The sequence below is a fragment of the Hypomesus nipponensis genome, chromosome 9 (genome assembly GCF_054491055.1).
Source record: "Hypomesus nipponensis isolate SF chromosome 9, ASM5449105v1, whole genome shotgun sequence".
NCBI lineage: Eukaryota > Metazoa > Chordata > Actinopteri > Osmeriformes > Osmeridae > Hypomesus > Hypomesus nipponensis.
This window is the reverse complement of record NC_140369.1, coordinates 12,707,607-12,733,717: the sequence shown is the minus strand read 5'-3', so window position 1 is coordinate 12,733,717 and position 26,111 is coordinate 12,707,607. Positions and strand designations below refer to the sequence as shown.

The window sequence follows — 26,111 nt, the reverse complement described above, 5'->3', positions numbered from 1 at the left end:
CAATTCCTATTAGGAAGACACACATTGTATGCATAGAGAGAGAGAGGACCACAATTGGCTTGGCTGTCGTTTCCCAAACCTTGAATGCATTTTCAGCGGGCCATTGTGTTCGACTGTCTAGTTTGTCATGGTTTATATTTTGCGATGTGCTCTGAGCAGCACTCCTCCTGGGGGGCTAACGCTACCCTCTCTGGCCAGCTGTCTGGAGGCCGGCTGGTCTAACCTTTCTTGCGGGAGGGGGCGTCCTTATCAGGAGGCTCCTCCTCCTTCTTCTTGCTGCCCAGGTCGCTGGTGTTGACCGTCACAGTGGCCTTGATCTCCTGCTGGGCCAGCTTCATCCTCTCGTAGAACACCTTGAAGAACTTCTCCGACTTGTTGTCTCCCGTCAGACGGCAGAAGAACGACCGCTGGATAGTGATGGAGGAAACACAGAAACAGGCCTGACGTTGAATCTCGCTGAGATTTACGGATCTAATTCATGCGGGGGTTTCGGTTGGATTGACGTGGCAGGGAACCAAGTTGTGGGAGCAGCAGTGTTTATACTTGATTTTTTTTTTTTTTTTTTTAAGTGATAGGCAGTTTTGTGTTTAGTCATTTGGTTTTGCTACATCTGTCTGTGCCCGTGGGTCCTGGATCAGTGCTCAGTTCCAGCGAGTTTGTCCTCTATAGTTACGTAACACGGCCCTATGAGCACTGCCAGGAAAAACACCTCCCAGTTCCCTTCTCAGCCTTACCTGGTTTCACATCATGCGCTCTTTGCCCCCATAGCAGCAAACTGCAGTCTGCGCTCTACATATAAACATACCCATGCAAGAACTCACACACTCACACAAATACTGTCCTCACACGTCTTTTCAACTAAACTTTGAGTCAATAAGTGAGGTGAGCACGGTGTGTTAACGTCGTCTTTCCATGAAAAAATATGACAGGGCCTTTTAACTGTTTCGTTTGTGTCTCTGGAGAAGTAGGACCGTGAGACTTGAGAGCTGGTTTTCTCAAGAGCTAAATCGTCAGCGAACTCTCTCACACGAGGCGGGGGCTGGATGTGGAGCCGTTTTTTTTTTTTCCAGGGCTGCCATATCCTGTCCCATTTCTCCCTTGACAATCCCTTCTTACATAAGACCTGTAATGAGCTGAGTGTTCAAACGGAGGGCAGAGTACCTCCGCTGAAACACCGTTACATCACCCCAGGAAGGGGAGGGGGGTGGTAGGAGGGAGGGAGGGGGGAGAGGGAAAATCCTGCCCCACTTTTTAATGCCAGAGCAGCACCGAGTGAGTGTGTACAGTAGTGGGACCAGAGTTAGCGCATACATTCTGGGGCAGTTCTGAAAGCCTCTTACATAAACAGCCTTCTTTCAAGGCCGGGCCTCAGACACGGGTTCAAACATAGTCCAGCGGTGCAGCACTGAATCCATATCCAACTGAGGGCGGATCAAAGCACGCTGACCATCCAGAACGTTCATGCTTGAACAGCGGTCACACATGACCCGTTGATCTCAAGTACAAACTCTGAATGTGGTGGGTGAAATCCAAGCTGTTGTCATACGTCATACTTCATCCATGATACTTTACACGGGGCAACAGAGAGTATAAACAAGAAAACAGCCAGCTAATGCAACCTTGTTGACAACAACCCTCCTTGATAGCAATCAGGAGTCAGGAGAGATTATGCAAGCAGGCAGACAGCCCCAGGCAGTCACCGGCTCCAGGAAAGCCAGTTTATAGCATTAGTAGGTTCCATTGAGCAACCCTCATGACTGTGGCCCTAACCAAGTCATTCCATCTCCAATCAGTTAGATGACCATAATTGCATCAACACCTGACTGCCATATGACAATGTGGACAAAACAACATCAGCAGAGGAGCAGCAGGCCAGAAGATGAGTTGGGGTTTGTAGTCCAAACGATACGCAGGAAGTGTGCCTGCTGTTTGGGTTTGTAGTCCAAACGATATGCAGGAAGTGTGGCTGCTGTTTGGGTTTGTTTGGAGACAGAGCCCACTGGGGGACAGAGCCCACTGGGAGACAGAGTCCACTGGGAGACAGAGCCCACTGGGGGACAGAGCCCACTGGGGGACAGAGCCCACTGGAGACAGAGCCCACTGGAGACAGAGCCCACTGGAGACAGAGCCCACTGGAGACAGAACCCACTGGGGAGACAGAGCCCACTGGAGACAGAGTCCACTGGAGACAGAGCCCACTGGAGACAGAGTCCACTGGAGACAGAGTCCACTGGAGACAGAGCCCACTGGAGACAGAACCCACTGGGGAGACAGAGCCCACTGGAGACAGAGTCCACTGGAGACAGAGTCCACTGGAGACAGAGCCCACTGGAGACAGAGTCCACTGGAGACAGAGCCCACTGGAGACAGAGCCCACTGGGAGACAGAGCCCACTGGGGGACAGAGCCCACTGGGGGACAGAGCCCACTGGAGACAGAGCCCACTGGAGACAGAGCCCACTGGAGACAGAGCCCACTGGAGACAGAACCCACTGGGGAGACAGAGCCCACTGGAGACAGAGTCCACTGGAGACAGAGCCCACTGGAGACAGAGTCCACTGGAAGACAGAGTCCACTGGAGACAGAGCCCACTGGAGACAGAACCCACTGGGGAGACAGAGCCCACTGGAGACAGAGTCCACTGGAGACAGAGCCCACTGGAGACAGAGTCCACTGGAGACAGAGTCCACTGGAGACAGAGCCCACTGGAGACAGAACCCACTGGGGAGACAGAGCCCACTGGAGACAGAGTCCACTGGAGACAGAGTCCACTGGAGACAGAGCCCACTGGAGACAGAGTCCACTGGAGACAGAGCCCACTGGAGACAGAGCCCACTGGGAGACAGAGCCCACTGGAGACAGAGCCCACTGGGAGACAGAGCCCACTGGAGACAGAGCCCACTGGAGACAGAACCCACTGGGAGACAGAGCCCACTGGAGACAGAGCCCACTGGAGACAGAGCCCACTGGAGACAGAGCCCACAGGGAGACAGAGTCCACTGGGAGACAGAGTCCACTGGGAGACAGAGCCCACTGGGAGACAGAGCCCACTGGAGACAGAGTCCACTGGGAGACAGAGTCCACTGGGAGACAGAGCCCACTGGGGAGACAGAGCCCACTGGAGACAGAACCCACTGGGAGACAGAGCCCACTGGGAGACAGAGTCCACTGGGAGACAGAGTCCACTGGGAGACAGAGCCCACTGGGGAGACAGAGCCCACTGGAGACAGAGCCCACTGGGAGACAGAAGCCAGAGTGGTGCCTGGCTGTGGGAGCTATGTACATGGTGGAAAGGAGGGCCGGTTCCTCTAGCAAAACAAAGTAATTCTACAAACCTCCACCCGCCCTCCCCCCCTCCACTCTCCCCCCCAAAGCCCCTCTCTCCCCCCAGACCGCCCCTTAGCCACTATCTCGGCTCTTGGCATCAACAAGGGTGGGTTATGTAAGATCTATTTATATTGCCGGCTCCCTCCCTCCCTCCCTCCTGACACCTCAGTGAGTGACAGAGCAGTCACAGTTATCACCGAATGGCTGAGTCGTGCCCACCGTGCCGGTAACCACGGAGACCCGCTCTCTGGGCAGTCGTAGCAGACACAGATGGGCTCTCTGGGGGAGAGTGGTAACACTTCGCTGTAGTGGGACCACCACCTAACCAGTCACACACCTTGTCACTGCTATTGATGGCGCCAAATCATGGAGCGATAAGGACAGCTTGCACCAGTTACAGCAGTAGAATGTCATGGGATGTTAATGGCAATTCAGAAAGATTGTAACTCACATGGAAATCAACCTGTTACAGTACAACAGGCTAAAAGCAGCCATCCATAAGGCACATGTCAAGGTAGAGCGAGTGTGTTGCATGATGCCGTTCCCAGTTGAACTCAAGCTACAGTTGAGAAACAGTGTTTATGGGCTTTCCATGGAAGTGGCTGAGAGTGAACCTGAGGCAGCAGCAGGGGAATAAATCAAGAATGAGTGACATCGTGCTGGAGCATGCCTATTGAGTAACAGAGGTGACACCTGTTCCTCTACATGATAGGATCCAGTCAGGGGTCACATGGAAAGAGGCCGGGAGGCTGGGGCTGGGGAAAGTGGAGCTCTCACGACAGCCTCCACTGTTGCATAATACAACAAGCACTCCCCTGTGGCTTGCATGACATCTTGTCATGTCATTCGGAGGAGCCATGTGTGTACGTGTGTGTGTACTGTAGGCGTGTGTGCATGCTAGGGTCAAGGGTGCAAACGGGTTTGAGTCGTACGTGATGTGTTCAATGAAGACACACTCGACGTGCGCTTATTTCTGTTAAGTTATGTAGGTCAAGAGCAAATGTTTAACAAAGCCGCATGCTCGGCAGACCTGGCAACAGGTGCTCAGTGTTGCCAGGGCGACGTGGACACGTCTCCATCTGCACAGGAGTCCTCCTGTTCGTGAGAAACAAAGCACATCCGCAGCCCAAAGCACATAAGAGATCGGATCACGTTTGAGATCATATCACATTTGAGTATCTGTCCATATCCATTGTTCCAAACTGAATGGGTGCTCAGGTTCAGGTTATTACTGTGGAATTTTCACTAATGTTCACCAGAATTACATAATAATAATGATGACGTGTCTATCAAGCTCACATGTTTATCCAAACCGACATACAGGAAAGGATATAAAACCTGCCACCTTTAGATCTGCATACAAATGCTCTACCAGTGAGCTAAACCCAGATTCCTGACAGGACCTCTGTAGTTCTATAGGCAGAGAAGAAATGGAAATTTACGGTATCAATCTGGGCAATCCTGCAGTCTTCCCAGCAGGGCCCAGAGCCCAGCTCCACCTCCTCAGTGACTGGCTTTTCACAACTGGGTGTAATATTCAACCATGAGACTTTAGGAAAGTCCCTAATTAGAGTGGTTAGCAGAGCACTATCCTGCGGGGGGGGGGGGGGGAGAGGAAGCTGGCCAGTTAGGAGGAAAGGTCTGCTGAACGCCTACAGATGAGAGTACAGCAGAGGAGAGGAGAGTACAGTAGAGGAGAGTTAGCAGTAGAGAGTACATTAGAGAAGAGCAGGAGAGAGTTCATTAGAGAGCGTACACAAGAGTCGAGGAGGGCACTGTCGGCTCTCTTACCCCTCGCTTTCCCTCCCGTTTACCGGATCCTGTTGGCATGGCTACGGTCATGGATTACCCCAAAAACAAACAAACAAAGTGCAAGGGGAGCTTTTCATTGGGACAACAACAGCCTCTCTGTGACAGAAGAGGACCAACAGTCTCTGCGTTGCGTAAGAGGGAGAAATGTGAGGCGTCTGCTGATGCTGTCGAATGTCTCAGCACCATGAGTGATGCTACAACAAGGCTCGCTTGTCCTCCTTCAAAAAACAACATGTTGTTAGCGTGGAGTTAGCAGTGCGCACACAATTATACCCATTCAATGTGCTGATTATAGCTGAGGGCGAGGTTGCCCAGGAGACTTGTACAGTGACCCCCGTAAGGACACAGACTGGCATGCTGTTAAGAAGTGGGATGAAATGGGATCAGTCATGTAAGAGCAATACTGGGCTTGGATAGTAGGGTTTCCCTAAATAGAAAGGCACGTAATAGCCATAACAATCCCTTTAAAGTGCAAGAGAAAAATCCCTATGACTAATCGAGGTAATTCTCCAGTTAAATGCACGCTCTTTCACGCTCTCAGCGAGAAACTGCACTAACTTTCGGTCCAGGACGCAAATAAAAAGTCACACCCATCCACAGTTTTTATGCCACCTCCAGCACTATAGAACGTGTCTGGACAAACTGTAGAACTGAGGAGAGAGCTCTCGGTTGCTGCTCTACAGGTGATTGCAGTGCAGCTAGAGGAGTCTGTATTTTCTCTCCAGGGCCCAGCCTCCCCTCTCTGGCCCGACCCAGTGGGATCTACATCAAGAGCCCAGTAGGAATGCTTGGAGGCCTGATGCTCTCGACGTTTTTTTTCCAACCCGGGCAAACTCTTATGTAACAACAGTCATGTGAGTGCCTTCGTGTACGCCTGAACTGCGGGAAGCCAGGGCTCAGCAGACAACCACTTTACGGATATCAAGCCATCAGGTAACACACACACACACACACTCACACAATTGATGCATGCACACACCTTGCATTGCATTTGTGATAGCCGTAGAATCAGCCTATGCCCGAACCCTCAACCCCCAGTTCATGTTCGCGAACTTGCTGTGAGCTTAGCAACGGGCTTCGTTGTCATGGCAGCCCGGCTGGCTGTGGGGATGTGGTGACGTGTTAGGCTACAGAGCTTGGACCTCTCCCAAGCAGACAAATGACTAGTTCCTGAAGCTTTCGCCTCGCCTCGGCTCCGCCTCCTCTTCCTGTTCTGCTCGTGGGTTCCCAGATTTCCTCCCCCCTGCCCTCTCTCATTTCCAATTATCCAGACAAAAGAACAGGCATGGGAGTTCACACAAAACTATCATGACTGTGTTTTTGGGTTCACATTGAGCTCAGATGTAAAAAGTGATTTTTATTTTATTGGTCTTGAATACAGTACATTCAGCGCTTTAATGAGGGGAACGCTTCAACCACAAACAGGTCCATTTGCTCTATCCCCATTCATCATGATAGAGAGTCCGTAGAGCGGAGACTGACCTGACCCTGCCCAGTGTGCTGCCTCACCTGTATGACCGTGTTCCCGCCCTCCAGCAGGGCGATGGCCAATAGGATGCTTTCCTGGAAGATGCGGTCGCTGGTGGCGTTCATGATGAGGTCGATGACCAGGTCGGACGCCCCCTCCCTGTCCAGATGGCACTGGACCTCCGCCAGGCTCAACTCAGCACGGCCGGCAGCCGCCAGGCTGACCACTAGGGGGTGTGAGGGAGGGGGGAGGGGGGGTGGGGGCAGTCACAGAGTCATTTCACGATTTACCTCCGTCCATCAAAAGCTTGACAACAACATACAGTATGGGGTGCCTGCTGTATGCAGCCTGCTCCTGCCTCCATTCCTGCACTGATCCTGATCCCAGCCACCCAGGCAGGCAGAACAGCTCCCAAAGGAGCTCAGAGCTGGGGAGAAGGTGTGTCCACAGGCCTCTCTAATCTAGAGCTCCTTCTGGTCGCCAGGCAACAGCACGGCCTGCTTTAGCCGGAGGGAAGTGCTGGCGTGCTGAGAGGCAGAGCAGGTAACCAGGGGCTCAAAGGAGGACATGTGCAGGGTCGTGAGCAGGGTGTCTGGGAACAGGCTGTGACTCAACACTGTGATTACACCGTTTCAGATGAGATTGCAAGGTTTAATGCCTTTGAAATTCTCCTTTTGTCTGTCAGTCTTTATCAACAGAGTCCAATCCGACAGGCAGAGAGACAGGCAAACACAAACACGTATGACAGAAACAAGCACACGCACACGTGCACACACACGTGCACACACACACACGTACGCACATACATACATACCTGTTGCAGCCTTGCCCTGTCCTCCAGTGTTGAGGGGACCATTGCTGAAAGTGGTAACGCTATCTCTCCGCCCTCCAGGTTTAATGTTGCCGTAGTATCGGTTCACTAGGATCTGGCGAAGGGCTTCTCCCTGACAGGAATACCAGGTGTCAGTCCAGCGTCCACATATTCCCCATCACATTCACACGACTTCAACCATCCGTGTTATTGTGACACGAGTAGTGTGTTGTTAGATTGTAAGTAGAGAGTCCCTGTGCACATTTGTGGCAAATCACGACATATGCAGCGACTTAAACATGTCATTAAAATGCTAAACTGGATGGCGGGCCGGGCTCACAAAAAACACACTCAGCTTCTTTTGCCGACTCAAAACTCTTCTTTCCTTTGTGTTGGTAAAGGGAAGTGTATCCTCAATGCTGAACTTGACCCTCTATATTCAGACTGCCTCTGGAGCTTGGAGACATGTTCTCCTGATACGAGGAGCTCAGTGGAACCACCCACCAGGCCATCTTCAGGGTGGACACCCGGGCCTACGTGTTGAAGGGAGATCGTCTGGCCCTGACATCTGACCCTTGCTATAACTCACGCCCCTTCGCGTCCTGACACTGAGTGGACTCTCTGGCCTCATGCCGGAGGCCAGTCTGTGCGGCACCCTGCATCATAGGCTGGAGGATCTCATGTTCTCCATCTGGACCTCCCAGTGGCCAGCTGCTAGGGGAGGGACCCTGGGGGGCAGGCCTCATGCTGTGTGCCAGGGAGGGAGTGCCTCGGTGCATACGGGCAGCCAGGAGTGGGCAGGGAGGAGAGGGAGCTCGGGACACCAGGCCAGTTTCTATGAAACTGGGCCCAACCAACATGACAGTACCTACCCTGGTCTGATCCTCCAGTTGCTTCTGGGGGTGGTTGGGATCAAGCTCCTGAGGGGGAGGTGAGTTAGCAGAAAGCAAATCATACAAAAAGGAAAAGAAATAGGGGGGTTAATTCTGTGCAAATTAGTCACTTTCCTAGCAGGCAGGGAGCTGGGGCAAACAACATCATGCGGTTACCAGAAGGAGGTGTGGTGTTGAGGGGGATGCAGGGCAAGGGACACGAGCATGCAAGAAATATACATGACTGCTTTTCAACATCCGGTATATTTGACCACTTTTAAATGAAAATGAGCAACGACATCCTGCCCCCTTGTGACATTTAGATCAATATAAATAATTACATTTGGAAATAAAGCAGTTTGGCACGCTGTTAGCTCCCTTTGCTTTGCTGTCCCAGTGCAAATGAAACCATGTTTATGACTTAACAGGATGACAGGCTGCCAGAGGGGAGAAACAGACTCCTATCCAGGTTACACAACGGAGCTGGTGCGCTACTGACACAGTCTAAGCTCATGTTCCCATCTGCCCCGGCCAACAACTCTGCCTACTACTCCAAAAAACCCACAGGAAGAAAGTCAGGGAACTGGATTCCACTCACAAACCGATGGGTGTAACGTATGGAGGGATGAATGGAGAGGGGAAGATGAATGGGAGGAGGGAGGCGAGGGGGGGGGCCAGATCTCAGGCTAACTGAGGGTCCGAGGGGGGAAACATGTTGTGGGTCAAAATGGGAAAAAATGGTGTGGGAAAGGATCGGCACGTTTCCGTGGAAGGGAGATGACTCGAACACAAGTAGTACAATGCGCCTAGGGCCTACACCACAGACAATCTACCATCTGCAACGACCCATATTGGAGCTCGCAGTGCCAATATGGATGTTGAACACACCTCGGCAGGGACTTCCGGCTCAGGTGGAGGGGCCAGCTGAGTGGAGATAAAAGGTTAGGGGTTAGTCAAACATTTAGACGCAGAGTTAGTCATGTTGTTGCCGTTCCAAACCCCAAAGAGCGGCTCCCTCCCCGGTCCACGTGGACTCCAGTCAAGACCTCTGCCGGGGCCCCTCCCAGTGGGAGCCCACAGAGAAGGTCCACTCCAGCTACACTGAGGACCAGTCTGGCTCCAGCTGATAGGGTGACTCGTCCATGTGCCCCAGCCCAAACACAAGCACATGACTCAAAGCTAGCGGCAGAGTGACAAAGAGAACAACAAGCCTGTCCTTTAAAGACAGCTGTATGCTGTCAGACCCTGCTCAGGCTCCGCCACTGGTCTGGGCCAAACAAGGCTACTGAACTAGAACACCACTGTTGGCTTATCTTATGCTTGCATAGCAACAGGACAGTTACAGTTCTATTTTAGGGTATTCAAGGACATCATTAAATGAAACCATAGCAGGGAACATGGACTCCTATCAAATGATCCAGTCGTTCATCTTAGAAGCATGATAATGTGTGTAAAATCTGTATAATTAGTATCATCTAGAAAACTATACTTAGGGCTAAGCGTTGCAGGAGGCAATGAAGAAGGAAAATGGCCTTGTTAAAAGCCAAGCAGACAGGCTGAAGGGGCTTAGTATAGTAGCAGCACGATGGCAAAGAGGCAGTCAGTACATGCATGTGCTGCAGTTCATACAAATGCAAACAAAACAGATGTTAGATTCATTTCTAGATTCACAACACAAACATGAAGCTGACATCCAGACTTGCTGAGATCATTCATTGAAATCACACAGCAAACAGGAAAAAGACCTGAAAAACATGTCAAGTTCTGGGGATTGTTGAAAGGAACAACTTGACAATTTTCTTTGTGGTGTTTGTTGAGGGGACGGATATGACAGATTTGATTCAAAGTGAAAAGGCAGATGGCGACCACAGCGGGGTTCACAATAGCTCAGTAACCCAGTCAAGCTGTGTTTGAGTAATAATGAGACAAGACAAGACTCCCTTAACAGGGCAGGCCGACTGTTGACGTAAACACATTGATTTCCACTGTCAAGGGGATGATGCGTGCAAACAAGCACAGAACAGACCTCTTCTGTCTGCAGCTCTTCAGGCTTTAGTTCATCCTCTAATTCAGTTAGACAGTTCAACGTCACCAGGGTACTTTCATGTTGTTGTTCAGTGGCACTGCGTGACTATTATCTTGCTCCTTATCTGACCCAGTTGGTTGCTACCTAACTGATTCAACACCCCGGTTCGCCCATGCTTTTCACACAGCCCACACAGAGCAGCTGGCATCAGAGCAGGGCACATGTGTCTGGGGCCAGGCCACCAGTGCCTCTTCCATTTCCCAGTGGCATTGACCGGACTGGGATTCGGAGATTCGGGACCAAACATCTGGTCACATCACGAAGAGAACCGCCATTTCACCCGTGAGGAGATGAGATGATTTGTCTGTGGAATGTCCACCTGTCGTCTCTGGTCTTGTTTTACAGCTGGGCCTTCTCCCGAGGTGTTTGATTCAGCCCGCCCTGACTCCCTCCCTCCCGCCCGTGTAGTTACATAACCCGGCCCGGCGCTGGCCGACAGGGACTGTCATCAGCACCTCCCCTCTTCGTTCCCTTCCAAACCCAGAAAGCCCTTTTATCCACCCTCGTTCTGGACATGTTCAAGCCAACAGAGTTCAGGAAGAGACACGGAAGACATAGAGGAGGACAGGGGTGGGGGACAAAGTAGAGAGATATGGAGAGGGGTGGAGGACGAGTACTGATTTGCCGTGCCCTCATCTAGCACCATGACATCAGCAGTCAGCTGTGTCGGCGGCCATCTTTAAAGAGTTAACAGGTGAGGGCTGTGAGGGCTGGCAGCGAGCCTCAGGCCTGTCTCTTCTGGCTCCCCCCGGCCAGCTTCCAGACAACACGTTGATCTGCCAGTGTTTCTCAGTTAAAAAGTTTCACCACACTTTTATTGGCAATTACCGCCGAAGGTCACACTTCGGTGGAGAGTCAGAAATCCAGGCCCCCAAAAAAAGAAAAGACGAATCCTCTTCCTTACGTAACTGCTGCCTGATTTCTGGCCCCGGCCCACAAATCGTGCATCACCGAGGTGGGGAAAAAAACGGGCCAGTGCTGCACGGACCAGAGAAACGATCACAGCTCCCCCTGTTGGGGAGGATGGGAGGAGTTGGCTAGAGATCCGCCTCCACCTACTTAGCTCTCACCCAACCACAAAGGATACACAAGGACTAGCTCTGTGCATGGTGGGCAGACAGAGGCACAGGACAACAACACTGGAAGGGGGGGGGCAGAGGAGGAGGGGGCGGGGGGGGGGGCAGAGGAGGGGGGGCAGAGGAGGGAGGGGTAGGAGGCAAGCGAGGAGGGAGGAAATGGTGCAACAGCTGTTAGAGAGAGAGTGAGCAGAAAGAGCAAGAGGAGGAAAGAGAGAGAGAAGGTACAGAGAGGAGAAAAAAAAAAGAGCGAGAGAGATGTATCACTAAGTGTTTGTTAGGAATAATCAGGGGATTGGAATCGGTTGGTATGGATGTATCCTGAGAAGGAGTGAGAAAGAGAGAGATTTCCTGCACAGAAATAATCTGTTACATAACCTGGCACAGAACATATATTTGCAGCCTAAACCTATATTATCTCTGTAGGCCTGTATTACATCACATTTGATACCTTATCCCCTGTTGATAACCACTCCCTTATCCCCGCTGCTGCGAAGACACACACGCATCGAGCACACTTGGAAGACACGCACACAGTCTAAACAGCTTCTCCCTTCAACCTGCCGATCAAGTGGTTTGTCAGTGTCTCCCAGAGGAGGGATGGTGTGTCGTGTCTGCAGTGTGTGGGCTCCCTGCTGCTGGGTCCACAGAGGAGCAGCGGGCTGAGAAGAGCCGTGTAAGCGCTGCCGCTACGCGCTGCCACCGCCAACACCGCTGCTGCTTCTGGGGGGAAATGAGGACTGCTGTGGGTGTGCCTGGGGGCAGGGACACTGTGTACCGACGGGGGGCCCTCCAGGGTTCCTGCACGTGGAGCAGTCATGGGTGGGGTGCCTGTCTGAGTACATTTTGATTTTGTCAAAAGGGAGGAGCTGTCAGGGCAATACGGAGTCTCTCTCTCTCTCTCTCTCTCTCTCTCTCTCTCTCTCTCTCTCTCTCTCTCTCTTGGGAAGGGGTGCAGCTGGGAATTTTGATGGCTAGAATACCACAGACAAAGAGTGGGAAAAGGGAGGGCGCACGAGACAGAGAGAGAGAGAGGGAAGACACTCAAAGCATGTGACCTATCAGCAACAGGTCTCTGAGGCTCTCCAAATACTTGTGGCTCTCCAAGTACCCTCCCACTCGCATTGTCTGAATCCATTTGGGTATTTTCTTTCCCATCAGGGTGATTTGTTTGTACACATGTGCACTGCACGTGCTGGCTCATTCAACTGAAAATGTTCCCGGTGATATTGAAAGCACTCGGGGAGGGTCTAATCAGTCAAGTATGAGGCAGACGAAGCTGCATGCCATTCCATATATGACAGTGAAGAATGAAGAGTGAGAACCGGTGGAGCTTCACGTTGTTCACAGAAGTTCAGGGAACCTCCTGGAACTGTGAAACCCTTCTGCGGAAGAGAGGTGTCTGGTAGCATGAGTCATCTGTCAGAAAGTGTTGCCACACTGGCCCCTCCCACACGATACTGAGAGCCGCATAGCATTCACAAACAGACAGAGGATTCAGTGGCTTCAGTGCTATCTGTAGACCACACACACACGTGCATGCAGACACATGCACACACTGGGGTGTGGGGATCAGGAGGCAGATCTGGTTTCCAGTGCTACATTTATGAGATAGCTACAGCTATATATACACTCACACCTGCTGTGGTAGAGATGGTGAGGAGTTCAGTAGAACCACCCTGAAAACCAACCACAGACGGGCTGCTAGTTCTGTGCTAACTCGGTTGATGCCGCAACGGCATGGGAGATTGAACATTTGAACGAACAAACTGCCATTTTCTCACGTGCATACATAAGCAGCTAGACGACCAAGCAAATGGCTACAGCGTATAGGCACAGTGCAACGCAGCAAGGCAAGACCAAGGCCTGGTGTGCTAGCAGTACTGTACTGGGATGAGCGCGACCCTAGCACACCCTAGCAAGAAGACTATGGACACCGAAGGCTGCTACGGACGGCTAATGACAGTTGACACACACAACCAGCATGAGCACATCGAACACCACTGGTGAGAAACAAGAACAATCTACAGGTGGGCCACAAAAGGAATAAGGAAAATGATCAACCTCAGCCACATCCATTTCATCATCAAAGGCAATCAGCTGGAAGAGAAGAGTATAGAGGCAGAGTTAGTAGAGCCATGTGTGGAGGGGTGAGCTGGACATGTACGCACAGGAGAATTCACACGCCATGTCAGTTAGTACGTCACACACTGGGTTTCAACAGAAAACAAAAGCAGATCGTCGAGGTCTTCCTCAGCGTATTAGTATTGTGGGTCACTGCCAGTTGGTTAAGGATGTAGGGTGCTCACATGGTGTATTAGTGTTGGGTGATTAGCATGCTGGTACTGTTAATACATGGTTGTTTGTTTCTTACCACCCACCAGGAGTCTACTACATGAGGGAATCTGTTTTTCATGAGACAGACTTTGTGATTATCAATACCAGTAGAGGTACAGTAACCACAGTCCTCAGTGGCCACTGGATCCTTTCATCTACCGACTCAACGTACCTTCAGCCCTGTTTGCTTTCTGTTCCTGACCCTACAGTAACTGTCCAGATCCCAGAACCTCCTCTCTCTCTGTTTTACTTCCTGATACGGCCAGGGCAGTGCACCCGTGCTTTTGCTTGAGTGTGTGTGGGTGTGTGTGTGCGCAGCCACGACTGTCCGTGTAGGCGCGGGCGTGCGTCTTTATTTGATTGTGGGTGTGTGTGGGTGTGTGTGTGTGTGCATGCTGTAGAGTTGTGGTTGTGCGTGTACAGTGTATGTTGACGGCAAACAGTGAAGATACCTTCTCCCCATAGCCACGGTCTTTGGTCATCATCTCTCTGAGGGTCTGCAGGACCTTGATGCACAGGCGCTCCTCGTTCTCCTCCAGCAGCTGCTTGGTGTGCTTGATCAGTCTAGTCAAAGACAGGTTCACCTCACTTTACAGGACGGTCAGGCCAAGGGACAGATCCTCATTCACTCTTTGATTAAAAGGGTTCAAATCATTTCTACTGTCAACACGGATCGAGAACGTCAAGCCTTTATTTTGTTTTTTTTCCCCCCTTCTTTTTATCGCTGAGCTAGCTTGAGTAGGCTGATTCTCGATCAAGTCAAGTGTAACAACTGTCACAGTCAAACAACTGGGTTTTCAAAGAGAACCGGTGGGCCCTTTCTGTTTCCTCAGGAGTGCCTGTGCCTCCACAAAGAGCCCATTCTATTCCACCACTGCTCTGAAAGAGTGAGAAGTGGTGCACGCTCACATGCTACTCCAAACTCTAATCCACCCGGCACTTTAGAGTAGGCTAATCCCCGAGCCGGCACCTGTTCAAAGAGCCCAGACGCAGCCCGTGTAATCCTATGTCAGACCTTCTCAAACACGACGCACCCCAGGCTGTGTGTGAGCGCCGTGCTCAGGGCAGGACATGTGAAGACAAAGCCCCGGGATCATCGCTCGGCCCCCACTGAAGGGACACACCTGGTTCATCCAGTGACTGCACGCTCACAGGACAGGGGAGAACGCTACGCTGGAACGACGACCAGAGGACAGAGGCGACCCCGTGCCACCCGACCGCCAGGCGTCACCTCCCGGGAGAGGAGGAGACGGCCGCGGGCTGCTCTTACTTGGAGATGAAGCCTCCGCTCTCGCACTTCCTGCGAGCGTCTGTGTTCTCCGGGAAGAGCAGCTCCGGCCGGTGCAGCACGTCCACCAGGACAGACAGCTCAGCCTGGACCAGGGGCCGCAGGCGGTCCTCCAGGGCCGACACAATGTCCTGCAAGGGGGAGGGGGGGGGGCACAGAGCACAAGCACACTCACAGAGGGACTGGAGGAAAACACACGGGCTGACATTGGATCTTATCGTGGTATGCTGGCCCAGGGTAAATGAGGGTGCTCTATGCGAACTCTGGTTTGGGGCCTGACTCTCCGCCATATCGTTTGGACAGTGGAGCCCAGAGCAGTTGGCTCGAGTGGGGAAAGGTGAGGTGAACTGTGAGCGTGTCGTCTCCGACAGTTCATCAGGCCAGTGGGTAAAAACAGAAACAGCCTGGGCGGGGGGGGGGGGGGGGGCGGACTGTTAAGTCTAAAAACAAAGCTGACAAACGTGTGATGTGAAGCCACCTCACCCGCACTCCTAGTAACATCGAACAATTCTAGATCGCCGTGGTTGCACCACATCATCTTTCTGCTGATGTTGACACTGTGTGGGTGTGAACGTGGGACGGAGGAAGGGAAGTTACTGTACGATTACAGTGACTGCACGGCATTGCAACACAGCACACAAACATGTCAACGGATGAGTGAAAGAAAACAACTGCACTTTCTTTGGAATTACATTCCAACTCCATTCTGGCATCATTCCAGTTTCTTTTTTGGCATCATTACAGTTTCTTTTTTGGCATCGTTACAGTTTCTTTTTTTGTTCTTTTCTTTACGGTTAAGCATTGAAAAGCCACCCGGATGAATTAGCCTGGCATGTTTTCTGGGAGTTTCTGGGAACCATGTTACAACAGATGCAGATTTGGTTCACAGTAACACTACTCATTGTCAAGGGCCTGTGTGTTTCAACATATCCTCTTATAAACTTTGAACATCTTACTGCTCGTGAAAGGAGCCTGGCTCAGGTCAGGCTGAGGCTCAGTTTTACCTGGAGCCTCTCGATGATGTTCCTGTAGTCCTTTGAGCTGGTCATGCCGGAGTCTCGTCTGGACGTGTTCTTGGCAGAGAGCCTCCAGCTTGTGATGGTCTTCTGCACCACGTTGTTGGACTTGACAAACAGGTTGTTGACCTGGCTGTCCAGGTCCACAGGGATGGCTATGGCCCTGCTCTTGGCTGGGTGGTGGAGACCATAAGGAGGTCGACGTTAGGGTTCACGAGGCGAAACAGGAATTGATAGCCGTAGCTCTTATACAGTCGACGGCTTAAAAAGGTAGAAAGGCGAGTGTCTTACCCACGTCAGACAGCACCTTGATGCAGGCCTCCACAGAGGCCTTCTGTGTGGGAGAGAGCCAGCTACAGTGGTACACCCTGAACACGCCCTGCAGGAGCTGGACAAACACAGGCTGCCGAGTCTACAGGAGAGGAACAGACGGACGGACCAGTGAAAAGAAGAAAGGGTTGTTGGTCGCATGATTTATCTGGAAGCCACTTGGAGGGAGCTAACCTAGCACCAAACTTGTGTGTGTGTGGGGGGGGGGGTCTAAACTCAGGTTTAGCGCACAATGGCTGTCCCGACCAGGCTCAATAGCCCTCTCTCTAACACAAATCGCTACCATTTCACCACGACCACACCAATCAAACGACACCCTGTGTGTCGACAGCAGAACAACCTACGAGATGACAAATACCTCGGTTACCTTTCCAAGAATGATTGCCTGTCACAAGAGAGAGAAGGACATTGCCGTCATTCCACAGGACCTATACTGGAGGGAGTGTATAGCTCAGTGGCTGGAGCATATGTCAGCAGATCAAGAGGTCACAGGATAAAAACGTCCTGTAGCAACATTGGCATTGATAGCAGGATAGCTGCCTACTGGGGAACATAGTGACCTAGCACTAGTGTCAGAAGCTGATGTGGTGCAGCCTTAAGTGTAACAACACACATCTACAGTGCAGAGTGCAGACCACAGTATATGGCAGACCCAAAACAGAGTACGCTGTGTCTGCATCAAAACTGCAGTTGTGAGCGGTTTCAAAGGTTTTATTTGGTATTTGGCAAGGGGAGGATTCTATGAAACAGGGTTAGGGTTAAGTCATCCGTGAAGGATTCTACGAAAGAAGCTCCGACTCAATGCTAAACAAGGGAGAACAAGAGAATGAGGAACCCTTTAGAAATGTGTTCAGACTGCTGACAAGAGAACACACCCAGTGAGAGGAAACCGACAACATGGGAGTGTCATTCATACTCACATACATGTGTCGGGCTGCCTGCATCAAAGGGAGGTCATGTGTTACATTCATCATTCAATGTGCGTTACTTTCATCATATGGAACATTATCAATCCTTCACAAAGACAAATCCACAAATCAAGTATAATCACGGATTATAAAACAATAATCAAATTCAAAAATAGGATTTTGGTCATAACCCATTAATATTTCACAGGTGCTTCAGGAGGTTCTCCATTAGTGTGGGGGCTGACTGCAGATGACATTGGTGTATACTGTATATATTAATGTTGTCGTTTTTGAGACCTTGTCTCCTTTTTGAGAGTGTTTTGGTCTAGTTTTGGTCAGTTGTGGTCTATTCCTGTGCGTGTGTTTACCTGCAGACTGGTGCTCTGGTCAGAGAAGGGCGAGCTGAAGAAGGTGGTCACGATGCTCATGACCGTCTCTGTTACGTAACCCTCCAGGACAGAGTCTGCATGCTTCCTGTCACTGGTGTTGTTGCATATCTGGACATGGATGGACAGTGTCTCAATACTCCAAATCTGGACTCCACATGCACACTGGATATATTCCCAATAATAATAGTCCTCCAACGATTGGCCAGAGTGGCAGTAATGCACGCCTTTATCCTGAAGTGTGTTTAGTAACACACTGGATGGAAGTAGATACATATCGGATGTTGTGACACTTGGCTGATGAATGAACATGTGAGAAATCAGAGTTGTTAGGATATTGGAAGTTTACCCTGCATATGTCAACCAGGAAGTTCTCAAACAGCTTCCACATGTGGTTGCTGGTGTAGATCTCCTTCATCTCCACCTCTGTATCCACATAGCAGTGGTTCAGGAAGTTGATGTAGGCAATCTTCACCTGAAGAGTAACGCAGGACATGCTACCTGTAAAGCTCATCCACACTATCAGGATCAAATGGTAGAGGCAAAGACAACTTGCACCAAATAAGCCGCTAAATAAAGACGCTGTCATTCAGATATTACAAGTCATCGGTAAACATATCTGTAACATTCACCTACATATTCTCGCTTTATGGTAGGATATTCTTCCAGCCATCTCCCTTTCTCATTCCTCCCTTACCTCAGGTATACAGTCCTCGTGAGTGACCACTCGTACAATGTCGTCCAGAGGCAGCAGGGAGTTGCACTTGATCTCGGTGTAGACGTTCTTGCCCTCAGTGCAGACCGCCAGCAGCTCCACCAGGTGGATGTGGTACATCAGGTGACTGTTCTCGTCCATGCGGTCACGCTCCGACCTCATCATCTGGATCAGGGTCTGGAAGGAGGCGCGGTCGTTGTAGAAGACCAGGACGTCCTCGCCTGAATTCACCATCTGGGTGCGAGAGAGACACGCTGGGGGTTTTCTTCCTACACTCGAGAACATGCTTAATGCATACATACGCATGTCACTAAATACAGACATACGTGTCTGAGTGCTTTGTTAATAATGAGTATCTGTGTTGATGTGCCAGTCCATTTCAAGCAAATGTAATGACTTTTACACTAGAAAGTCACAAACAAGAGAAGATTGGATCAGTGCAGTCCCACCTCAGCCATGACGATGTCCTGGCACTTCTTGATGAACTTGTTCTCGGCCTTGACGATGGTCTGGAGGAACTTGAGGTACTGGACGTGGCGTCCGTGGGTCTCGATGCAGTGGACAAAGTGCTGCACCACGCGCTCGTTGATCTCGCTGCACAGCTGGAAGTTGTTCATGAAGATGTGCTGCATGGTGACCGCCTCCAGGATCTAGGAGCAGAGGAGCATCTAACCATCCAGCTCAGTGACGCGGGATTGCTCTGCTAACTGGACCAGCCCAGCCCGGCCTCAGGATGAGCCAGAGCGAGGCCTACAGTACTCACCCCTGGGTTGAGGAAGAGGTTGATGTGTTTGTGGAGGAGGGCCTGGTTCTGCTGGTTCCCCGCACAGAAGTTCTGCAGGAACTCATGAGCCAGCTTCATGATCTCCTGCATACGGACATCCTCACCCTGGTGTGTTCAGACGGAACCCACAAAACACATTGTGTTACCATGAATTTGGTTCACGATGGGATTGGAGGAGCAGGTTACCAGACTCCAGGAACGGACCTTCTCATAGGGAATCTGCAGCAGCTCCAGGACCACACTGTGGGCCCCCATGTTCCTCAGCAATCTCTGCTGCTGCTTCTTGCTCTTCTTGCCTGAGGCTCCCTCCTGGACACACAGCTTACTGAGGCGCAGGAGGATCTGAACACACACACACAGGCACCGCGGTCATGACAACCGCATGACCTCACTCTGGCACGTTAGAAAAGATCTTATCGCTCCGAATCAAGCAGAAAATGACAGGCACCTCTTTGACAACTCTGTAGTTGTAACTGCTGGTGCTTTCTGTCTTCTTCTTGTCTGACTCTCCCTGGGAGGGAACCGGAAAGAACAGCAGTGTATTAGAGAGACTCGCTTCTGGACCATGAAGACTCAACACTGAGCATGCAGCTAGGAGACACAATCTGAGCAGGCAGAGGACGAGAGGCACCTTCTTCTTGTTGTCGGACTCTTGATTTCCGTCCCCTCCGTCCCCTCCATCCATCCCATCTTCTCCCTGTCTCTTGTAAACCCACAGCTCTGACTTCTCCACGATGGAGCGCAGCTGATCCAAGTCAGACTTGATCTGCTTGTAGTTGTCCACGTCCTGGCTGGTCACCAACAGCTGGACCTGGGAGTAAAGCATGGACACACTTGGTCTGACCTGGGAGTAAAGCATGGACACACCTGGTCTGACCTGGGAGTAAAGCATGGACACACCTGGTCTGACCTGGGAGTAAAGCATGGACACACCTGGTCTGACCTGGGAGTAAAGCATGGACACACCTGGTCTGACCTGGGAGTAAAGCATGGACACACCTGGTCTGACCTGGGAGTAAAGCATGGACACACCTGGTCTGACCTGGGAGTAAAGCATGGACACACCTGGTCTGACCTGGGAGTAAAGCATGGACACACCTGGTCTGACCTGGGAGTAAAGCATGGACACACCTGGTCTGACCTGGGAGTAAAGCATGGACACACTTGGTCTGACCTGGGAGTAAAGCATGGACACACCTGGTCTGACCTGGGAGTAAAGCATGGACACACCTGGTCTGACCTGGGAGTAAAGCATGGACACACCTGGTCTGACCTGGGAGTAAAGCATGGACACACCTGGTCTGACCTGGGAGTAAAGCATGGACACACCTGGTCTGACCTGGGAGTAAAGCATGGACACACCTGGTCTGACCTGGGAGTAAAGCATGGACACACCTGGTCTGACCTGGGAGTAAAGCATGGACACACCTGGTCTGACCTGGGAGTAAAGCATGGACACACCTGGTCTGACCTGGGAGTAAAGCATGGACACACCTGGTCTGACCTGGGAGTAAAGCATGGATACACCTGGTCTGACCTGGGAGTAAAGCATGGACACACCTGGTCTGACCTGGGAGTAAAGCATGGACACACCTGGTCTGACCTGGGAGTAAAGCATGGACACGCCTGGTCTGACCTATACAATAATACATATAATATGTGTAACATGTTATCAATACGACCATGCTTCTTGGTCACTGGAGTGGACCTCAGAATGTCTGGTAAGGAGCCTCCAGTACCTGTTTGAAGGCCATGAGGACCTCCTGCCTCTGGCTGAAGTGTCTGAAGAGGAGGTGCAGGGCTCCAGACACCAGGGGAGGGTAGTCATGCATGGTCAGATGGAGCAGGACCCTCAGGAAGGTGCGACCTCCGTGGTCATCCAGGTCCAGGGGTGTGTTCTCCTCACTAGGTGAGAGCAGAACAAGTAACCAACCAGGACCATTTTCAAAATACTTTTTTCCCATTCCACCTTCATGGTATAATGCGATGATTTACCTTCCTCCAAATATTCCTTCTGCCTGTTCCTCAATGTTTTCAAAGTCTAGAGTTCCTGATGAACCAAAATAGTTAATGTTGGCTTGAACGTTCATACAATATCCCATGATAGATAATTCCTATACAGCTAGTTTGAGGCAAACCCCAAGGAAACAAAGCATCGGACCTGTGACATTGTTGGGTCCATCCTGACTACCAGTCGGGGTTTCAGTTTGAGGGTTGCTCTCATCAAACTCCCTTTTGAAGATGCAGAGCAGACAGGAGATCCTGTAGTCCAGCCGCACATTCAGGATGAACTGCAGGAGGGAAACACAGATACTCAAAGTTACTGTGTCACTGAGCTTGGTGTAACCGCTTATGAAAGCCAGGCCCGCTCACCTGAAGGATCTCAATGATCTTGAGCTTTGTGTCCATCACCAGAATGTCCTCCTTCTCTGGCTCGGTCTGGGCCTTGACCACATCTCCCTCTGGCTGGTGATTGGGTGTAACAGGCAGGAAGCCCCCTCCCCTTAAGACCACCTGGGTCATCAGCTCCCCCACCCCATGGATAGACTTCATCACATTACTGCCTGTGAAGACACACAATCTAGTGAGCTGAATACACCTCTTTGCACAGAAGATACATGTTATTATTTCGATACTGCCAACTGGATCTGCTTAAAGAGTTTACAATATATACAATTTAAGACGTGAGGTTAATATTGTTACCTTTGTTTTCCTCGCCCTTCTCCATCTTATTGATGGGGTAGATGGTGCTGACATGAACACAGTCCAGAATATTCAGTAAGATCTTTGTCAGTCTCAAGAGGTCACTAAAGTTGTAGAAGCCAAAGTATATGAGGTTCCTCGCCAAGTTCACTACCTTTGAACAGAGAGTGTGGAGGACAGGGATGAGGTCTTACATAGGTATTATGGCCAGAAGACATTTCTTCGTGCAGTGTCCAGTGCAGCCTACCTCAAAGGTGAGCTTGTTTTTCTCTTTGTCTGAGAAGGGGATGTTCTGAGATACAACTTCTCTGAGGTAGTTCTCCACAAAATCCATGGTGAGGGAGAATCGCTCCTTGATTTCATTCCTAGTAGTTCCATCATTGTCATAACTGACAGGATTAACCAAGACAATTTCAGTTAAGTTTTGAGTATTATAGTAAACTGCTAATCATTGAAATGAGGAGCCATTGAGACAAACTCACTCGTCTATGGCTATCTTGGAGGGGATCTCGGACCAGAGGCGGGCGTACTTGACGGGCGTAACCTGCTCTTGTGGGTCGCGATCCACGTGCATGTGCAGCATCATGCGGCAGAAGGACGCACGCAGGTCAAAGGGCAGGTCCTCGTCGGACATGCAGCGCAGGATCAGGTCCACGTCCAGCTGGCCAGAGATCTTGTTGATGGCCAGGTACTGGCGGTCCAGACACATCCTGGCAAAAAGGTTCAACTGGTACCTGCAGGGGGAGAGGAACAAGATTAACATTTGGACAAAACTTCCCACTGTCCCTCCCTGAAGACCATCTCTTCTCTGCAGACCTGTAGTAGCTGACCACTTCCTGGTCCTACCTGTAGTAGCTGACCACCTCCTGGTCCTACCTGTAGTATATGACCACTTCCTGGTCCTACCTGTAGTATATGACCACTTCCTGGTCCTACCTGTAGTAGCTGACCACTTCCTGGTCCTACCTGTAGTAGCTGACCACCTCCTGGTCCTACCTGTAGTAGCTGACCACCTCCTGGTCCTACCTGTAATAGCTGACCACCTCCTGGTCCTCCTTCTGGCCCTCCTTGGCGTCCTGGGCCAGCTCCCTGACACTCTTGCTGCGGATCTCCTTGAGGTTGTCCTTCCAGAAGAGCCACACCTCCTCCTCGTCCTCCTCGGCCTCCACCGGGGCCTCCCCCAAAGTCACTGCCTCAATCTCAAACCTTGATAAGACAAGCCTGGGGGTACACAAATAGAAAACAATCCACACCGAAAATTACAGTACTGAAATAGTTGAATATTTAGTAACTTTAAAAAAAATAGAAAAACAAAGAGCAAATCAGACTAAAGGGTAGTCATTTTATCAGGGCTAACTTGGTCTCAATGAGGATGTCGGCGTTGCTGGGGTCCAGAACTGCATTACAGATGAGTTCTTGAGTCACAGGTATGGACTTGTTCATGGACACACACAGGTCTGACAGGTAGTCCAGAAACCTGGGCACATGGGATGGGGAAAACAGGGCAATCTTTATGAGTCACATGCTGAGCAAACTGTGAGTAGTGAATGACCAAATGAGGGTCTCCTCAATTACTGCATCGCTGCTTGTGGCCTGCTTGTGCCTGAGGCCTGTACTGTGTCCTACTGGAAACTGGTGGATCAAGGCCCAGGTATATTCCCATGCCAGGTCTGAAACGCCATCAACCTGTAAAGGCCTTCTTTATTCAGGTCTCTGGGTCAGCATGGCTTCCATATCATCAACAACACTAGACAAGGTAGAAGTTCAATACCAGCTCACACTATTCCCTCTAGAGCCAGTCCTACACAAACACCTCCACTGATACTCCCACACATATATCTGAATAAATCTACATCTGCAAACATTCCCTGGCTTCTGTTTACACAAACAAATCGGTACCCAAACTGCCCACAAATGACTTTGTCACTGTGCCAGTCTTTGGTGCCAGGCTGCGAACCAATCTCCACCTCCTCGAAGGCTCACCTGGGCTCTCGGTTCTTCCTGACCAGACTGACAAAGGTGTCGATCTCGGCAGCGGTGATGTGTTTCTCCAGCAGCTTGCGGTTGTTGTGGAGCAGGGCTGTGATGGTGTCCTCAGCCAGCACGTCGTAGCCTATCTGCTTCTGCATGAAGCGAAACTGCTTGGCTATGTACTCCTGCAGGAGAGAGCGGAGAGCTACGGCTCAATACGAGCTCTCAGGACCAGAAGGTCCAGTGGTGAAACCTGGAGAAGAGCCGGGTACCTGGTTCTTCCTGTAGTCCTGCTGGGAGTGTCGCAGCACCCGGTAGCACAGCCGGCAGATGTGCCTGAAGGGGGCGTGGCGCTGGTCGCCCAGCTCCTCCAGACGCAGCATAGGACCGTCCCCACTGTCTGTGAAGGGAGCCTGCAGCAGTTTGAAGATCTGCAGGGGACAGTTGGAATTGAACCAGATGGTATACAGTACTATGTATATGTGCATGATAGTCCAACAGTCTCCAAGGCCTGTAGGGTGTGTTGAGCTCCGTCTGTGTGTGAGGCCGGCTGTACCTGTTTCAGGATGTTTTGCTCCCTCATCAGTTTCTGTCTCTCCCTGTTGGGCTTGTTCACCATGATTTCCAGAACATCCTGGCCACTGTTGGGGATGTCCACCACGAAGAAGACCAGGTCCTCCAGCAGCTTGGTCACGAACCTGGAGGACACAGGGCCGTTAGCCTAGCTCTACCAAGATACCTGGAGGACACAGGGATGTTAGCCTAGCTCTACCAAGATACCTGGAGGACACAGGGCCGTTAGCCTAGCTCTACCGAGATACCTGGAAGACACAGGGCCGTTAGCCTAGCTCTACCAAGATACCTGGAGGACACAGGGATGTTAGCCTAGCTCTACCAAGATACCTGGAGGACACAGGGATGTTAGCCTAGCTCTACCAAGATACCTGGAGGACACAGGGATGTTAGCCTAGCTCTACCAAGATACCTGGAGGACACAGGGATGTTAGCCTAGCTCTACCAAGATACCTGGAGGACACAGGGATGTTAGCCTAGCTCTACCAAGATACCTGGAAGACATAGGGCCGTTAGCCTAGCTCTACCAAGATACCTGGAGGACACAGGGCCGTTAGCCTAGCTCTACCAAGATACCTGGAGGACACAGGGCCGTTAGCCTAGCTCTACCAAGATACCTGGAGGACACAGGGATGTTAGCCTAGCTCTACCAAGATACCTGGAGGACACAGGGATGTTAGCCTAGCTCTACCAAGATACCTGGAAGACAGTCAGGAAGAACTCCCAAACATATCTACTTAAAAACGTTTGGAGATCTTTTCCTATTTTCTACTGCAAAAAAAACGGTTCGCCTACAGTAAAAGGCATGTGGATGTTACAGTACAGTACGTGAGGCCAACAGCTGCCTTTCTTTCTTTCTTTCATTCATACCTCCTCTCGTTCTGGGTGATAGTGCCCTTCTCCAGCTTGCCAGCTATAGATGCCAAGACTTTACTAGCATCGTTGGCAAAGTCTAAATCTCGGACTTCAGCCGGGGGGACTGGCACAATGGCAAAAGCCTCTTTATCTTCCTTAACTGCTGATGTGCCAATCTAAAAAGAAAAGGAAACATTCTTCAATAAATCAAGTTCCCCATTCACATGATAGTTCACATGCTTACGGTAGATGAGACTGTTTGTGTGTGCCTGCATGTAAACAACGGCAGGAGGAAGTCCTGCTCAGCCACTCACCCGTAACATAACGGGCTTCTCCTCCTCCTTGTCGATGGGGTTGTTGGTGCTGTGGACCCATGTGTTGGTGCACAGGTGTCTGAGCCTCACAAAGGAGCTCCTGAGAGAACACAGGAGAAAGACCCTCAGGGGAGCGTCACAACAACTTCACACTAACTTGAATGGCAAGTCTGGCTTGTGTTCATACTGTTGTTCACATGTGGCAGTGGTGTTTTAGCGTGAACAGGGAAGGCCTCGGTATTCACCTCTCAACACACTCTTATTGTCGAGCCACGTGACCGGATTCTTGTGTGACAAGCAAAAAACGGTGATGTTTTACAAGAGGCTTGGAAACATGACCTGCATCTGGGCCAGGAACAAGACACCTGGCCCTGCACATTCACACACGTCTTGTTTTCCAGTCAAGTACCCTTGCTGCCATTACGGAGGAGCACAGATGGGCCCGATCAAAGCCCTCCCTCCGCCAACTAAAGTGACTCT

At 51.0% G+C, this 26,111-nt stretch overlaps 1 protein-coding gene across 6 annotated transcripts in view; it reads right to left on the bottom strand.

Moving 5' to 3' along the window:
- itpr1b (inositol 1,4,5-trisphosphate receptor, type 1b) overlaps nucleotides 1-26,111 on the bottom strand; it is a 65,138-nt gene that overhangs the window by 20,340 nt on the left and 18,687 nt on the right. For 4 of the 6 annotated variants that reach the window (XR_014766567.1, XM_084704805.1, XM_084704807.1 and 1 more), the window contains exons 14-43: nucleotides 25,632-25,731; nucleotides 25,333-25,493; nucleotides 24,446-24,587; nucleotides 24,162-24,320; nucleotides 23,902-24,074; nucleotides 23,276-23,395; nucleotides 22,945-23,139; nucleotides 22,401-22,652; nucleotides 22,166-22,307; nucleotides 21,919-22,072; nucleotides 21,589-21,779; nucleotides 21,377-21,506; nucleotides 21,211-21,265; nucleotides 20,955-21,120; nucleotides 19,847-20,026; nucleotides 19,664-19,726; nucleotides 19,420-19,557; nucleotides 19,195-19,320; nucleotides 18,881-19,081; nucleotides 18,414-18,665; nucleotides 18,066-18,191; nucleotides 17,699-17,827; nucleotides 16,384-16,504; nucleotides 16,081-16,265; nucleotides 15,059-15,207; nucleotides 14,241-14,352; nucleotides 8,290-8,337; nucleotides 7,421-7,550; nucleotides 6,648-6,832; nucleotides 224-407 (exon numbers count right to left, since the gene is read on the bottom strand). Coding sequence is in view for 5 of the 6 variants with exons in the window: in XM_084704805.1 (XP_084560931.1) it covers nucleotides 224-407; nucleotides 6,648-6,832; nucleotides 7,421-7,550; nucleotides 8,290-8,337; nucleotides 14,241-14,352; nucleotides 15,059-15,207; nucleotides 16,081-16,265; nucleotides 16,384-16,504; nucleotides 17,699-17,827; nucleotides 18,066-18,191; nucleotides 18,414-18,665; nucleotides 18,881-19,081; nucleotides 19,195-19,320; nucleotides 19,420-19,557; nucleotides 19,664-19,726; nucleotides 19,847-20,026; nucleotides 20,955-21,120; nucleotides 21,211-21,265; nucleotides 21,377-21,506; nucleotides 21,589-21,779; nucleotides 21,919-22,072; nucleotides 22,166-22,307; nucleotides 22,401-22,652; nucleotides 22,945-23,139; nucleotides 23,276-23,395; nucleotides 23,902-24,074; nucleotides 24,162-24,320; nucleotides 24,446-24,587; nucleotides 25,333-25,493; nucleotides 25,632-25,731 (4,469 nt within the window). In the remaining variant the exon portion in view is untranslated. The remainder of the gene's footprint in view (nucleotides 1-223; nucleotides 408-6,647; nucleotides 6,833-7,420; nucleotides 7,551-8,289; nucleotides 8,338-14,240; nucleotides 14,353-15,058; nucleotides 15,208-16,080; nucleotides 16,266-16,383; nucleotides 16,505-17,698; nucleotides 17,828-18,065; nucleotides 18,192-18,413; nucleotides 18,666-18,880; nucleotides 19,082-19,194; nucleotides 19,321-19,419; nucleotides 19,558-19,663; nucleotides 19,727-19,846; nucleotides 20,027-20,954; nucleotides 21,121-21,210; nucleotides 21,266-21,376; nucleotides 21,507-21,588; nucleotides 21,780-21,918; nucleotides 22,073-22,165; nucleotides 22,308-22,400; nucleotides 22,653-22,944; nucleotides 23,140-23,275; nucleotides 23,396-23,901; nucleotides 24,075-24,161; nucleotides 24,321-24,445; nucleotides 24,588-25,332; nucleotides 25,494-25,631; nucleotides 25,732-26,111) is intronic. The other 2 variants (XM_084704808.1, XM_084704809.1) reach the window with 1 other exon arrangement.